The sequence below is a fragment of the Hesperophylax consimilis genome, chromosome 18, assembly GCF_061612785.1.
Source record: "Hesperophylax consimilis isolate HC1 chromosome 18, BYU_Hcon_1.0, whole genome shotgun sequence".
NCBI lineage: Eukaryota > Metazoa > Arthropoda > Insecta > Trichoptera > Limnephilidae > Hesperophylax > Hesperophylax consimilis.
In genome coordinates this window covers 26,925,134-26,943,174 of record NC_142853.1, presented here as the reverse complement: position 1 = coordinate 26,943,174, position 18,041 = coordinate 26,925,134, and the positions used below count along the sequence as shown (strand labels likewise).

Below are 18,041 nucleotides of genomic sequence, written 5' to 3'. Positions count from 1 at the left end.
ATAGGTAAAGGTCTCAACTGGAAATCGAATCCAGGATCTATTGTCTTAAAAGTACAATGCCTCTAGCCACTCTAACGCATATTTAAGATTTATAAGTATTATCTCCTTCTTCAATGATATATTTCAGTGTTGGGTATAACTTCAAAAAAATATTTTTAAAAATTTATTGTGTAAATGTTTGATTTTTGGTATTTTATGGTCTACGTTCTTGTTTCATATGCATGTTTCGTTTAGAACCTTGGGAGTGAAATAAAACAACGTATCTTGATATTTTAGCAAAGGTTCCCCCCAGAGTATTCCTGCTTTAGTTCTAACGTCAACCCCCGCGGTTATACGTTTATCTCGGAAGGTGAGATTAGGTTTGGAGGGAAATGGTGTCGGAACAGGCGGAAACGGTTCGAATTTAATATCTACAAGGGTAAGGAGTACTTTCCGCAAACTCTCCTGAGATGTGATCCTATTTACATTATATACCCATACAAATCTATTATAACGTTATTTTAAAACAATATTGTTACTACTTACTCCAAAAATAATATTTGTATGTTAATGCATACCAATATCATTCATATCAATAAAATTTAAAATTTAATAGAAGATCATTTGAAATTGCGAAAAAACTACAAAAAATGGACTGTCAAGAAGAATAAAGAGTAAAATAATAGAATAAAAGTCACACTCTTATAGTAAACTAAATTAAAAAAAATGATACAAGACGTAAAAAAGATTCACATGACAAAATATCAAAATTATAATGTTTTTTTTTAACAATAATATATTTTTTGTTATAACGTTATACACTCGTATATTGTTTTATATAATTATATTTTTTTTATCACTTACGTCTTGTATGTGAGGCATAATTATCCATAGACTATAATTTATTGCGCAAATGCGATATAGATACAGCCAAAAATATGTTTCCCAAACAAGGATCTTAGTCTATTTTGTTTGTAGTTCGACCAGTTAAAGTTGACATCTATTGTATGCCCTATATAATGTGGTAAGTATATTGGTACAATTTTCTATGAATGCGTTATGTATAATTAGGACCATCTTTCTTATTTTTTTATAAATCCTGTCTGAGTGGAAGACTGTTTAGCTGGTGTAAGACCACGGAAATATAAGCCGAAATGACTTTAGACGTGTTTGGTTACCAGATCTGAGCAGACAGAAACTTCCCACGTTCCTACTCCCCATCTCCTTCTCCTCCCCACTACATTCAACCTCACAACATACCCCAATTGGGGATGCGGCAGTCTCACTGGCTCCAGAAGGTTGGGTACAGTTGGGACTCGTTTGCGGTTTCACATAAAACATAGCTAAATTAAAACATACGTATTGCGTAATTATCATTAAAAATTTTGGCCAAAACAAAAAAAAAAAGATTTTCAATACTGTTTAATAAATTTTTTAAATTTTACATTTTTATTGATCTGAAACTCATCTTATCTTTATGTTTTAGGGTTGTTCGATTTTGCTGTGAATATATTCACAAGAAATCACAAATGGCTCTGAAATATGATCTAAGCATGAAGTTGTGAAAGTTTCCACCCACCAGTGTTCGTTTGGGTATCATAAAACACCTATATCTTATAACAACCCAAATACGAAAATCCTAACATACCTTTGGGACTGGCGAACAACGAGAACTGTTTCTACGATTGATAATATAATTTGTCTTTGTCTAAAAACGGAATGCCACAATTATTCAAGATTCTCGTGTGTAACCACTTCGCGTTGTTAATCATTCATCCCCCGAGCCTCCCAAATAATTTGCTAGATTATCGTTCTTACGTACATACGTCAGCATGACAAACGTGATAGAATTTTCTAGAAATACCGTCTTCAGAGATCTGCGATTCAATATTAGATCTAACCATGGCTTCTAAAATTTATTGTACTCAAAGGTCGAATTTTTTTCTGTATAGTATACCTCACGTTGAAAAAAAGTATGTCTATAACTATCTCTTATTTAAGGTTAAACGTAACTATGCGTTCACAGACTGAGTTCATTTAATCAATATATATATATATTATAAAAGCAATTGTACAATGTACGTGCCGTGAAACTCGGAAACGTGTCCCGGTACGATCAAGGGAGTTATACGGTGTGGTAAACCTCTATCGCCCTTCCATGAAAAAGGTTCCTGTTTTTACTTGAAGGGCGTGATTTTGAAGATATAAGGGCTGAAAGTTTCGCACTCTAGAAATTTCTAGAGCAGTCCACAACATTCGAGAGTATTCGAGAGCAATCCACAAAATTTTTACTCTGATATATTGTGAAATGTTCCAGAATAGTCTGGAACGTTCGGGAACATTCAGGAACATCCCAGATCATAATGAACTAACAACGGGATTACAGGCCGTTTCCTGATAAACTTTTAGTAAATTAGTAATAATAAAATATAACTCTTTTTCGTTTACCTACCTGATATGATATATAATGACACAATGCGATTTTTTTTTTTTTAGGAACACGTGTTCCAATATCGTGACAATACATTGGTATCTCTAAATAGTATAAAACAAAGTCACTATCCACGTCTGTCTGTTTGTGCGCTTAGTTCTTCTAAACTATGCAACGGAGTTTGATAGGGTTTTCACTTTCATTTTGAGACTTTCTTCCGGAAGGTTAATACATATTTTATGTATATAATATATGGATATAATATTTATTGAAAGTAGTGAAAAGTCTAGCAACGCCGGGTACACATCAGCTAGTTATTTTAATATGTATATAATATATGGATATTATATTCATTGAAAGTAGTGAAAAGTCTAGCAACGCCGGGTACACGTCAACTAGTTATTTTAATATGTATATAATATATGGATATTATATTCATTGAAAGTAGTGAAAAGTCTAGCAACGCCGGGTACACATCAGCTAGTTATTTTAATATGTATATAATATATGGATATTATATTCATTGAAAGTAGTGAAAAGTCTAGCAACGCCGGGTACACGTCAACTAGTTATTTTAATATGTATATAATATATGGATATTATATTCATTGAAAGTAGTGAAAAGTCTAGCAACGCCGGGTACACATCAGCTAGTTATTTTAATATGTATATAATATATGGATATTATATTCATTGAAAGTAGTGAAAAGTCTAGCAACGCCGGGTACACATCAGCTAGTTATTTTAATATGTATATAATATATGGATATTATATTCATTGAAAGTAGTGAAAAGTCTAGCAACGCCGGGTACACATCAGCTAGTTATTTTAATATGTATATAATATATGGATATTATATTCATTGAAAGTAGTGAAAAGTCTAGCAACGCCGGGTACACATCAGCTAGTTATTTTAATATGTATATAATATATGGATATTATATTCATTGAAAGTAGTGAAAAGTCTAGCAACGCCGGGTACACATCAGCTAGTTATTTTAATATGTATATAATATATGGATATTATATTCATTGAAAGTAGTGAAAAGTCTAGCAACGCCGGGTACACATCAGCTAGTTATTTTAATATGTATATAATATATGGATATTATATTCATTGAAAGTAGTGAAAAGTCTAGCAACGCCGGGTACACATCAGCTAGTTATTTTAATATGTATATAATATATGGATATTATATTCATTGAAAGTAGTGAAAAGTCTAGCAACGCCGGGTACACATCAGCTAGTTATTTTAATATGTATATAATATATGGATATTATATTCATTGAAAGTAGTGAAAAGTCTAGCAACGCCGGGTACACGTCAACTAGTTATTTTAATATGTATATAATATATGGATATTATATTCATTGAAAGTAGTGAAAAGTCTAGCAACGCCGGGTACACATCAGCTAGTTATTTTAATATGTATATAATATATGGATATTATATTCATTGAAAGTAGTGAAAAGTCTAGCAACGCCGGGTACACATCAGCTAGTTATTTTAATATGTATATAATATATGGATATTATATTCATTGAAAGTAGTGAAAAGTCTAGCAACGCCGGGTACACATCAGCTAGTTATTTTAATATGTATATAATATATGGATATTATATTCATTGAAAGTAGTGAAAAGTCTAGCAACGCCGGGTACACATCAGCTAGTTATTTTAATATGTATATAATATATGGATATTATATTCATTGAAAGTAGTGAAAAGTCTAGCAACGCCGGGTACACATCAGCTAGTTATTTTAATATGTATATAATATATGGATATTATATTCATTGAAAGTAGTGAAAAGTCTAGCAACGCCGGGTACACATCAGCTAGTTATTTTAATATGTATATAATATATGGATATTATATTCATTGAAAGTAGTGAAAAGTCTAGCAACGCCGGGTACACATCAGCTAGTTATTTTAATATGTATATAATATATGGATATTATATTCATTGAAAGTAGTGAAAAGTCTAGCAACGCCGGGTACACATCAGCTAGTTATTTTAATATGTATATAATATATGGATATTATATTCATTGAAAGTAGTGAAAAGTCTAGCAACGCCGGGTACACATCAGCTAGTTATTTTAATATGTATATAATATATGGATATTATATTCATTGAAAGTAGTGAAAAGTCTAGCAACGCCGGGTACACATCAGCTAGTTATTTTTAATATGTATATAATATATGGATATTATATTCATTGAAAGTAGTGAAAAGTCTAGCAACGCCGGGTACACATCAGCTAGTTATTTTAATATGTATATAATATATGGATATTATATTCATTGAAAGTAGTGAAAAGTCTAGCAACGCCGGGTACACATCAGCTAGTTATTTTAATATGTATATAATATATGGATATTATATTCATTGAAAGTAGTGAAAAGTCTAGCAACGCCGGGTACACATCAGCTAGTTATTTTAATATGTATATAATATATGGATATTATATTCATTGAAAGTAGTGAAAAGTCTAGCAACGCCGGGTACACATCAGCTAGTTATTTTAATATGTATATAATATATGGATATTATATTCATTGAAAGTAGTGAAAAGTCTAGCAACGCCGGGTACACGTCAACTAGTTATTTTAATATGTATATAATATATGGATATTATATTCATTGAAAGTAGTGAAAAGTCTAGCAACGCCGGGTACACATCAGCTAGTTATTTTAATATGTATATAATATATGGATATTATATTCATTGAAAGTAGTGAAAAGTCTAGCAACGCCGGGTACACATCAGCTAGTTATTTTAATATGTATATAATATATGGATATTATATTCATTGAAAGTAGTGAAAAGTCTAGCAACGCCGGGTACACATCAGCTAGTTATTTTAATATGTATATAATATATGGATATTATATTCATTGAAAGTAGTGAAAAGTCTAGCAACGCCGGGTACACATCAGCTAGTTATTTTAATATGTATATAATATATGGATATTATATTCATTGAAAGTAGTGAAAAGTCTAGCAACGCCGGGTACACATCAGCTAGTTATTTTAATATGTATATAATATATGGATATTATATTCATTGAAAGTAGTGAAAAGTCTAGCAACGCCGGGTACACATCAGCTAGTTATTTTAATATGTATATAATATATGGATATTATATTCATTGAAAGTAGTGAAAAGTCTAGCAACGCCGGGTACACATCAGCTAGTTATTTTAATATGTATATAATATATGGATATTATATTCATTGAAAGTAGTGAAAAGTCTAGCAACGCCGGGTACACATCAGCTAGTTATTTTAATATGTATATAATATATGGATATTATATTCATTGAAAGTAGTGAAAAGTCTAGCAACGCCGGGTACACATCAGCTAGTTATTTTAATATGTATATAATATATGGATATTATATTCATTGAAAGTAGTGAAAAGTCTAGCAACGCCGGGTACACGTCAGCTAGTTATTTTATAAAAATACACTTTTTGCAAGTTATGCTTTAATATGTTAAGACGAATTATTTATTTACGCCTGTACGCACGCTTTGTTTTGTTTGTAATAAACTCAATTTTTCAAATAATTTTAATAAATACAATATTGGATTGAATCACAGATACAAACTACTGTATTTATATGTCTTTCTTGAGAAAATTGAGTTTTTTTTGGGACAAAACTATTTATTCATATTCATATTGCGTATGTAAGAGCGCAAACAAATAATTTGTCTTAATATTGTAGAACTTAACTGGCAGAAGGTGTATTTTCATAATATAATTAAATTAACGACATCTATAAACGCATAGATTATAACGTATGTAACATTTAACCTTAATACATCCAAACCAAAATGAACAGCTTAGAATTTGTTATTTTTTTTGCAATTTTAAAATGAAAAAAAAATAGATATTTGAGTCGGGCCACGTCAAGAGTCTAAGAGAATAATAAAAGAGTATGTGTTAAAAAAAACTGTGAACCAAACATAATATTTTTCTTAATTTCAAATAAGGAATTATACAATTTGTCCAAAGAAATGTAACTATCTTAATGAAAATTCTGTTTTAAGCATTCAGACAGTAAGTATAATAATATTGAAAAGATTAGTCGAAATTAGCAGGTTTCGGCCAATAAGTTGAAGTTAGCCATCAAGCTAGTAAGCTTTCCGGGAAGATCAATTTCTTTCAAATAAGAATACATATTAAATTGGTAAGTTCTGGTGAGTGCAGACCATTATTTAGGATTTTAAATAATAGGATTTGATCAAAAATTAGACGTCGTGTTTGGAGGGAGTTAAAATTATGAAATTTAATGGATTCGGTATAATTTGAGAAGTGTAAGTTTAGTTTATAATTTATGTGTTTAAATTTTTTTTTTTGAATTTCTTTCTATTCTTTCGATACGGGTTTGGTATAAAGGAGTCCAGATCGGTGTACAGTGTTCCAGGTGCGGGCGAATATATGAGGTGTAAAGGGAATATAGAGTGTTTATGTTGTGGAAGGGTTTTGCTATGCGAATTATAAATCCCAGCATTTTATTGGCTTTGTTAATGATGTCATCAGTATCAATATGTCGTTCAGTATTTTTTTCATTGTTAATAACTAGCTGTACGCGTTGCTGTGTCTCAGTCTGCTTGTGCAGATGGAAAAAGAAGAGCCTACGCCCAACAGATGGGGCTGTTTTTCAAAAAGCTTTTTTTTCGAAAAAATCAATATAGGTATATAAAGACACACGCGTATTCAAATGCAACTTAAGGAGATTTAAGATTTTGAACAAAAGAACATTGACATTTTTATTTATATAGATTATCATAAGAAAACATTAAAAAAATTTTAGACACCCCAATTTTAAATTCAACTTTTCAACAAAAATTATTAAATAGCTCGACCCAAATACCCTCCAATAAAAGTAAAAAAAAACAGTCTTTAAAAAAAAAATTAATGAAGAAAATTGGCAAACATTTATGAGGGAGGTATGTTGAGAAATGAGAGACTAAAAATAATGAGATAATTAATGTGTTTAATGAAATTTCAGGAATTGTTCAATAGAATCAATGAAGCGAAACCAATTCCATTATTTAAGAAGCGGGAATCCGATGCAAACAATATTATTATTTCATAGAAATTTAAATTTTCGGTGGGGAATTGTTTTAATGAGTTGAAGAATAAGTTAAACGAATCTGATAAACGACAAAGGCAATTCAATTAAAGCAGAAGAACGGTGAAGATATTACTCCAAATAATTGAGAAGATATTATAAAATTGAATGTTTTAAAAGACAGTTAAAAATAATTGGGAAAAGTTACTTGTAATAAGTACGTAATAATTAACTTTATTCTGGTGTTTATACCGCTTCATAATATATTTTTGTTAACACCATGCAGGAGGACTTGAGGGGCTTGTAAATCATCTTTGAGAATACTGTGTGCATTCTGTGCATTAGCTAGGAGCATTATTCTTTTTAATACCACTAGATACAGATAGCATTCCCACCTCCACTTTATATTGTTTAAATTTTCTACTGCGGACAGATTACTCAGAACTTCTGCAATCTACAAAACAACAAACTTCGCGTCGCTATTTTTCATTTTCTCATTTTATTATACTTTAGGATATTAATTTCAATTTAATTTTTATCACCTAGCTTGCAACAGGCGCAGCCGAGTGAGGTGGTTATAAAATTATTATTTTTTGTATGCATTTTTTGAACTTATTATCTTTTATTTTTTTAAATTTATAAAATTTTTTGTAATATTTAGGTTTATCTAGTAAATTCGGTTATTTAATAAAAAAAAATTATCCGTTACCAAGTAGGAATCTATAATCACATAGCGCGCCGAAAAATTCAGAGTTATTTATTATTTTCAAATCGGTAGTGGCTGCCAAACTCAACAATCGAGTGATTTGTACAACGTTAGTAGTTATATTATAGTAGTAGTTATATAAATATTTCAGCATAGTTGGCACTTTAATTTTGGAAGGCAGGTATGGGTACTGCCACCCCAGATACCATTCATTGAATAACATCGCCTCAGATCACCTCAAGTGGTCATTACGTTTGGTGACTTAGCAGGGGTGCCCACATTCATGGGGGGAGGTTTGTCTAGATCGGGAGAGACTGGTTGAGGGAGACCTTTCGACCTCTCAGGCAGGACTCTCCGGCAATTCATACGTCCGTCATCTCTAGACATATTGTCCTCCAGATTCCTACCCACCCCTCATAACTTGTTCCTTCCATGAAAAATACTCTTCACACAAAATCCCCAAAGATAGCCTAGGTGGCAAAGATGGCAAAGAGGTTCTACCCTTAATGATTTTTTTCCTCAGAACCTCGGAGTCTTTGATGTCACCAGAATCCAAAAACATAATGTAATGATGTATAAATAAACTGAACAAGACACAAATAAAAAAAGCGATCACTGCCGGGTTACTAATATCTTACTCGCTTCGGGGAACACGACCCACGTTACCGTTGTGTCGCTTCCTGTGCAGCTTCTGCGGGTCGTGGTGCTCGTAGGGCAACTGGGTGCTCTTGGAAAATGATCTCTGTTGGCCGGTATACACCAAGTAGAAGCCTTTGAAAGTGCGTAGGAAATGGCTTTTGAAGCAGCTGGGACTGAAGACAGTATTGTCCGCCTTAAGAAAAAACGACGCAGACGATGTAGTCACCGATGTGTCGCTTCCTCTGCAGTTTCTGCAGTTGTGGCGCTAGTAGGGCAACTGCTAGTCATGTTGAACATGATCTTTATAGAACACCAGCTGGTGTACAATGAATAGTCTTTTTAATATGGGAGGCGGATTTGGGTACAGCCACCCCGGGAATCACTTGTTGGATAACTAACACTTCTACCATAGGTCACCCTAAGTGGTTCGCTACGTTTTGTGATTTAGCAAGGGTGCCCTAGTTCATTGGGTGAGGTGTGTTCAGTATGCGCCTGCCCACCATCTGCGTAGCTACTGGGAAGTAAGAGCTTCATAGATGCACGCACAGATGGCAGTGCATAGAGCTTGGGTGTAAGTCCGCAAGATGGAGCTAGTGGCCAGTAGTCGCCAGGGCCAGTGGGAAAGCTCCCAGAGAAACTTACTGTTTCTGATTCCAATTAGCCAGCTTCTAGTTAGGTCGACTATCGAATCACCTTTATAATACGCGAAGTATTAATAAATCCCTGATTAATCTAAAAGAACCATTTTATTGATAAACTCCTTCCAAGACGAGTTGGAGACCTGTTTGTACGAACACAACAGTACCAGACCGAGAGAGGCTGGTTTTGGGAGACCCTTCGACCTCTCCAACTGGTCACTCGCCCCATCGTCTTGCGCCGCAGTCGGAGAGATATATTCATATATCCGTCACTTCTGGACAAACTGATTCCTGGATTCCTGTCCAAACCTCATATCTTTTATCTTTCCATAAAAAAAACCCTCCACACAGTATCCTGAGGTTGACATAGGGCCTGCAGTATGTTATTTTCCTAGGGTCTTATGGGTATGTATAAAAAACAACTTACCTAGAATGAAAGTGTGCAGGAAATGGCTCTTAATGCAGCTCGGGCTGAAGCCAGTGTTGTCCGCCTCAAGAAACACAACGCAGACGATGTCGTTACCGATGTGCCGCTTTCTCTGTAGCTTTTGCGGGTCGTGGCGCTCGTAGGGCAGCTGCGTGCTCACGTGGAACATGATCTCTATCGACCGCCAGCTGGTGTAAACTGAGTAGAGTCCGGTCAGGTCGTGCACGGTGTCCAGCCCGCCCTTGTACTTGTCGAAACCTGGGGATTACAAAATATTTGGTTATTGAGTTAATTAAAAACAAAAGATTTTTTTTTTGAAAGCAGGACAGAAAAAAAGCGCAAAAGCGAATTAATTTTTTTTTTTTTTTCGTCTATTTATTGAATTTCTTTTATACATTATGCATTCAAATAACTCTGTCGTTTTCTCATAAATGAAGCTTTGATACACTATGTCATAGTAAATGTAAAAGATACTAATCCGTCCTTCGAGCAAAGCTTTTTAATTAAATGAAAAATGTGTCCCACCCCACTGAGAACTGTCGAACACACAATTAAATTAATGTAAACATTTTAATGAACACTTATTTGTCAATATTAAACAATCATTATTTTTTTTTTTAACACTATCCCCACACAGGAGACCCGAAGGAAATTTCATTTTTGGGTATGCTGTGTGGTGGGTATTTTTAAGGATATGAAGTTCTGAGAAGGAAAAAAGGTATGAGGGGTGGGTAGAAATCTAGGGGTAAGTGGGTCAAGGAGTGACGGACGTTTGAATCCTTCCCTCCCGCTACAGTGCAAGGCGATGTGTCGAAAGAGACCAGCTAGGAAGGTCAAAGGGTCTCCTAAAAACGACCCGCCACGCAGTTGGTGGGCAGGCGCATCCGTCGTCAAGACCTGAACACACCTCACCCGATAACCTTCACCCCTGCTGAGTCACTAAACGCAGCCAACTACCTGGGCTGATCTATGGCAGTTATCAAATAAATTGTCCCCGGGGCAGCGGAACCCATATCCAACATCGAAATGATTTAATTAAATTACGATTTTATGCGTAAGCGCCAAATCATCGAAATTAATATTCATCGTATTGCGCCAGTGAAAAGGTTTTAATTCAGTACAGATTCGTTGTTTAAATCTCTCTTTCTAGTTACTGTCTCTTCCTTAAATTTCCCTCCTAACACAACATTTGCCAATATCAAGGGTTCAATGGTACCATTTTACTTTAAAGAAAAGAAAGAAATTGGAATTGAATAGATTGAACGTGAGCAAATAAAGCTTTTATTTCGCAGTCCAGTGAGTTTACTTTGATTTTGTAAAGAATGAAAATAAAGGCAAATTTAAGACATGTTTCAGTTATATTAATTACGCGATATTCTAGAAAAAATATACTGCAAGAAAATACCAGTTGGGTTTTAACTGGCTTTTACGAGAGGCTCATAAATCACAGATTGGTGTATGTTTCTTGTATTAAAAAAGTTTTAACAAGAAGGTATTTGTGAAAGCTTACAAAGTTGTGTAATTTGTTCAAGGAGAAAAAAAGAGTTTGGCGTGCTTACATGCTTCATTTTCAACTTGGCTGATGAAACTTTGGCCACTTCAGTGTTTTTTTGTAGCAAGCCAGTAATTATTAGCCTCTCGATGGTAGTCCATGGTTTATTACCAAGAAAAAAATCACCAAAACTTCTCAAATTGTACTAAAAAAATGTTATTTTCACTAGGCGTATTTTTTGTTTGCCTACAAGAGAAATTTATATAAGAAAATACTGTACGTAGATGGATTGTATTTTAAAATAAACCAATTTGAATTTCGATTTTGTTTTCTTGATTGATTGAATAAATTCATGATTGAATGAAATGGAATCTTGGAAGTAGAAGCTAACCCACTTCTCGACATTCGAGCGAGCTGCAACTAGGTAGATAAACTTGTAGTAAATGACAATGCAATCTATAAACTTTTCGTGGCACTCCTGTAAATACATGAGCACACTACGCATATTTCTTAAATTGGATGACATTATAAAAATTTACATCAGTAAATAAAACTCTGTACCATCCAATTAGGATTTGGATTTAGTGATAGTGGTGTTCACACTCTGTCAGTTCTTGGGAAGGAAGGTTCAACTTCAGTCAAACAAAAAAAAACAGAAATCGTGTGTGTTTTTTGATAAGTGGTAGTTTTTTTTAATATAGTAAAAAAAACTTTGTTTTTACTGATAGAATTTAAAATCTTTTTATTTTTTTATTTATCATCATCAAACGTAGGTACTAATTTTGGTTGTGGGTCTGTATGTAAGTGATTGGTTTAATAAATTCGGATTGGTTTTGAATTTAAGTCTCATTTTTGCAAATGAAAATAATGTGATAACTTGAATAACTGAACATGAACATTTTTTCAAGAAAAATGTTATTAAATACACAGTTGCTGCTGTGATTTTTTTTCTTGATCATTCTGTAGCAATTATCTTTATTCTGATGTGTTCTTTACATAAACAGCTTCATAAATCCCACAGTAAGAAATAAGTACGGAAACATAAAAAAAACATAAGCTTAAGCTTTTAAAAAGTAATCCACCATCATGTCTTAAGTCAAACGCGAAAGAATATAATGTATTTAGTTTTTTCCGAAAAAGCTTTTCTTCCGCGTCTTTTAAAAAAACACTCTTACGTCAAGAAATCACATAAATTTTCAAACATTTACACTTACGTTTTTCGCTGAAAATTGATTTGTAGTACAAAATGTTATGTAGGCTTTAAATATTAAAAAGAAACGATGTTTTCAATAATAACGGGGTATTTCGGTATTATCTACACCTCCACTCCCACTTCTTACCCTTGTTCTAAAATTAGCCTCGCTTCACATATGATAAAAATAATGTGATATATTAGGAACAAGATCGCGATACAATTTATTTGTCTCCTCATCAAGTGGTACTCGACAGAACAAGGTAGACAATCCAGCAGGGATAAAAGTGGATATTTTTAAACTTGAACGTAAGGCGTATTAAATTATTATCTGAAAAGAAGCTCTATATTTACAACGGTATTATTATTTTTTAAATAATTTCTAAGTTGGTTTGTGTAGCACTTATGTTCTTTAAAAAAATTCTACCACCCTTGTGTTCAATAATCTTATAAAATAACTTTGATATAATAAATAAATTCAAGTAATCGTGAATTAACTGAAAACACGATTATAACGATTTCCTGAACACTTCTTTGATTTTTTTAACACTAGCTCCACACAGGAGGCCACTAGGAAGGCTTAAGGCTTATATCATCCGTGGGGATGCTGTGTGAAGGGTCTTTTAAGGGAAAGGAAGGAGAGAGGGGTTAGGGAAGGAAAAAGGTATGAAGGGTTGGTAAGAAACTGGGGATCAATGTGTCCAGGGGTGACGGACGTATGAATCCATTCCTCCCACTATGGTGCAAGGCGATGGCTTGAAAAAGTTCTGCTGAAGCAGTCAAAAGGTCTTCCTCAATCAGTCTCTTCCGATTCGACTACTCACGCATTAGGTGGGCAAACACATCGCACCGTCAAGACTTGGACAAACCTCACCTCATAAATCTGGGCACCCCTGCTTTGCCACCACTTTAAACCACTTCGGGTCAACTATGGCAGGGGTGTTGATTATCCAACAAATGTGTCCTAAGGCGGCGGTACTTACCAAGTGTCTTCAGAAATTTTTCCCATGCCAAAAATAAGACCATACGCCAAATTGTTCATTCCACATTTTTAATTATTCAATAAGAGAAACACAATGTACTGAAAATTGAAATCGAAAAACGAGCAGTAACTACTAGCATTGTCTTGGTCGGATTGCTTCACAATTTTGAGAAATTCACCGATTTCAAAGCTAAAGTTCAAGTTCAGCAAAAGTTCTATTCAAATAATTTTCATCATAGGCCGGTTGTTCAACATTACATGGAGGCTAACAGAACTTGAATAGGACTTTCACAGAACTAGAATATTAACTTAAAAATTTATTGCATTGTGGTAATTGTAAAAAAAATTAAAATATTATTTTGCCTGCAGGTTGGTGTGATAGTCAGCTATGAATTTGGACTTTTTTTCGACGCATTTGAATACTGATAATAAAAAATATTAAAGTTATATAATTAAAGTTATTATTATTAATATTTTTATGTGAAATCTCACAAGAGTGCCAACCGTATGGAGCCAGTGAGACTATGGCATCAGTAATTAGGGTATATTGTGGGGCTGAAGGTAGCGGGGAGAGGAACGAGATGGGGAAGAGAAGATGAGAAAGTACCTGGCTATTCAGATCTGGTCACCAAATACGGCCAAAGCCATTTCAAGCAACGTTTCAATTCTGGATGGTAGTCTTAAACCAGGGTGACACTGAGAGTTTCTTTCACTCCGGAACGTGTCGCAAATATACATTATATTATTTTAAATATTTAAAATTTACAAATAAAATTTACTTGCGCACGCCGGGATTGTTAGTTGAGAGCCTTATCCCTCGACCACGGAGGCCGTCATTATGTAAATTATAGTGAAATCTACAAAGAAGGGTGGCAAGTTGTATGAAAAATCTAAAATTTTTGCCTCGAGTTCTGTGAAGATGTTGGATAATTTTTTTGAATATGTCTGTAATTGATATAATTTTCTATTTGAATTTATTTATTTTTTGCTGTGTTTTATTCGAAGAACTCTAATAAGAAATATTGACTTTGTCCTACGTACCTCTGAGCCTGACTTTGTCCCCCAGCACTTGCAGAAACTCCTCAAACAGCGGCGAGTTCTCGTTGTTGTCCAGTATTTCTTCCTCAGTATACTGACCCTCCTTCACGTAGATCACTCCGACCTTCAACTCTGATTTTATGAAGACCTGCAACAGGGTGAACGGAATCGTTAAAATTGTGCTCTAAAATATACTATCATAAGTACGACAGTTCGAGATACATTGCACAGATGGCTCTGGTGCTAGTAATCAACAAAGTTTAGAGACTTCTCCAACAGATGACTAGTTATTCTCATAGTTTGTGACTCCATGTTTAGAACCGACGTGAACCAGCAGTTGGTATCTAGCAATAGAGAGACATGATAATTTAGTAATAGAGAGAAAATAATAATAAACGCCAAAACTTAAACCTGCCGACAAGAACAAAGTATCAGAAACATCATAGGATATTTCAATCTGATTATTATAATATTAATCCCTGTGAGAGAAAAAGAAAGGAAATACTAGAACGATGACGTGACGTACGATCTCTTGCTGGGATTTGTAAAAATTGGGGCGAAAGTAATGTCATTTATTTATTTGAGGAACATAAACAGTCTTAGTAATACAATATACATAAGAGGATAACAAAAAAACAGACCAATTATTAATGTTCACAGATATATATTCAGAAATATAAAACTAACCTGTAAACTAGAATGTTTAATAAAAATAGAAAAAAAAACAGAATAAAGCAGCAAATATGAAAAATAATAATACGAATGTAAATTCAACAAACGATAAACCTATAATATGCCTACAATAAACAGCAATAAATAAAAGTGATAATAACTATACTTAAATAGACTTGGGTTGGAACGGGAAAGGGGAGGAGAGGGATAAGGAAAAGTTACCACGCAAGTAATATTAAAATATTAGGTACAATCAATTTAACAGTCGTGAATATGAGTTAGAATGTGATACAATGAAATTCTGTAGTGATAGTAACTAGCAGTGAATATGTCAGCACGAGTGTCTATATTTGCAAATTTATTATTATAGTAGTTACATGTCCTTTGCATAAATTCATTTTGATTGGAATTGGTATTGCATCTATCAATGTAGAAAAGGGTATTTTGTCTGCTGTATCGAATTGGCGCATAGAAATTTATTTTGTTCAGCAACTCCGGGCAGTCAACTTTAGAGTTAATAATTTTATACAAGAGCATCTGATCAGCGACAATCCTCCTGTTGAGTAGTTTCGTGATTCGAAAATGTTTCTCGATTTCGTCGTAAGAGTTGTATATGTTAAATGATTAAAATTGAGGAATTTGAGAAATCGTTCCTGAACTCTTTCTAACCTGTTAACATAAACAACATAGCGCGGATTCCAAACCGGTGAACAGTACTCCAGGTGAGAACGAACATGTGAATTGTAGAGAGTCAGATATGTCTTAGTATTTTTGAAAAATTTGCATGTTCTCAGTACAAAACCTAGAATTTTTGATGCTTTGGTGACAATGTTATCAACGTGTTTATCAAAGGTAAGTTTAGAGTCCAAGAAAACCCTGAGATCACGCACATAGTCTTTATTTGTTAAAATCGATCCAGAAATGGTGTAATCATGCAGTATTTTCACACGGTTACGTGTGAATGTGACTTTAAAACATTTAGAAATATTGATAAAAAGCTTATTTCTGAGACAGTCAGTCGATCAAGATCTGCTTGTAAACGCGCAGAACAGTCCGGGGAGCTTATAGGAAGGTATATCTTCATATCGTCAGCAAATAGTAAAATTTGAGCGTTGTGAAAACATGTCGTAATATCATTAATATAGATAGAGAAAAGCAAAGGACCCAAAATGGACCACTGAGGCACACCGGAAGTAATGATTTTCCAGACGGAGGAAAATCCACCCACTGTCACAGCCTGGGACCTGTTTGTTACGTATGAGGATAACCAACGAAGGAGATTTCCATGAATACCATGATTAGCAAGTTTTCTAAGCAGAATGTTGTGGTTTATCTTGTCTAAAGCCTTGCTATAGTCGGTATAGATTGTATCAACTTGCACACGTTTATCCATGGAGGCAGACAAGAAGTTTGTAAAAGTTATAAGAGCAACAGAGCGACCTGCAAAGAATCCATGCTGAAATTCGTTGATCGAATTCTTTACCACAGGGAATAACTGGTCATAGACTATGTTTTCGAACACCTTTGAAAAAATGCAAAGCTTGGAAATGGGTCTATAATTATCTGCTTCACACTTAGTTCCCGATTTATAAATTGGTGTGATGTAGGCTCTTTTCCATATATCTGTAAATGTACCAACCTTGATCGATATATTAAACAGTATCGATAGCGGGAGTGACAAATGATTTGCGCACTCGGTAATGAACAGTGGTGGGATACCATCCGGCCCAGCTCCCTTGCTAGAATCGAGCCGTTTTAAATATTTAGACACGAGGTCAGCATCGATAAAAACTGATCCCATCGCACAAACCTGCTTAACTACAGAGTCATCGCAGGAAATCCCCAGAGGGTCAGCCGGTTCGTAGACAGAATTAAAATAATCAGCAAATAAATCACAGACTGCCTGTTCACCCTCGGCTGTTACACCCTTAAGATTTAATACGCTAGGAATAGATGCTGATAGTTTTTTTGATTTAACATATGACCAGAATGCCTTGGAATCTTTGGCGATATTCTCTTCAGCATTATTAATAAAGTCTTCGTGACACTTCTTTGCCATTTTTTTCTGTTTGGTGCGTAGCCTTGAAAAAGTAATGTAATCGGAAGGGTTCTTGTAGGTTGTATATAGTCTGTGAAATTTCTGCTTTTCACGAATAAGTTTTATTAATGACGAGCTATACCACGGGGGGTAGGAATATTTACCAGTACGCCTAAATGGAACCTTATCAGCGATCAAATTATTAATAATATTGTCAAAATGCGATACTGCAGGATTGACGGAATCGGTAAGGTTAAGTGCGTTCCAATCTTCTTGTGCCAGGCTATCTCTTATGTCATCATAATTAGCCTTGTGGAATGAGGGCCGTTTAATTGAGTTTTCCTTTATGACCGGGAGTTCAACGAAATCAGAAGTGATAATGATGGATTTATGATGAGCATCCTCAGGAACCAACGGATCGTTCGCGGGAGCTACGCGTACCGAACAATTACAGAAAACGAGATCAAGAATTCTTCCTAATGAATTTTGAATACCATTATATTGGTGGAGGTTACAGTAATTAATATTGTCGATAAGTGTTGAGCTTATTGTAGAAGTGTAGTTGCTAGGAATCAGGTTTACCTCACCCACAGGAAGAGTACAGGTAATATCGGGTAGGTTAAAGTCTCCCATGATAAAAACTTGCCGTCTGGTTGATTCAAAAGCTTAATACCTAGATCATTCGAGAAGGCGGTGATTCGAGCATTGAAGTTGAAACT

General features: G+C 34.3%; 1 protein-coding gene across 1 annotated transcript in view; it reads right to left on the bottom strand.

The window, feature by feature from the left end:
• rsh (Rap GTPase activating protein radish) overlaps nucleotides 1-18,041 on the bottom strand; it is a 558,630-nt gene that overhangs the window by 135,594 nt on the left and 404,995 nt on the right. Inside the window, exons 10-11 of the mRNA XM_089642770.1 lie at nucleotides 14,616-14,760; nucleotides 9,909-10,166 (exon numbers count right to left, since the gene is read on the bottom strand). Of these exons, the coding sequence (XP_089498896.1) occupies nucleotides 9,909-10,166; nucleotides 14,616-14,760 (403 nt within the window). The remainder of the gene's footprint in view (nucleotides 1-9,908; nucleotides 10,167-14,615; nucleotides 14,761-18,041) is intronic.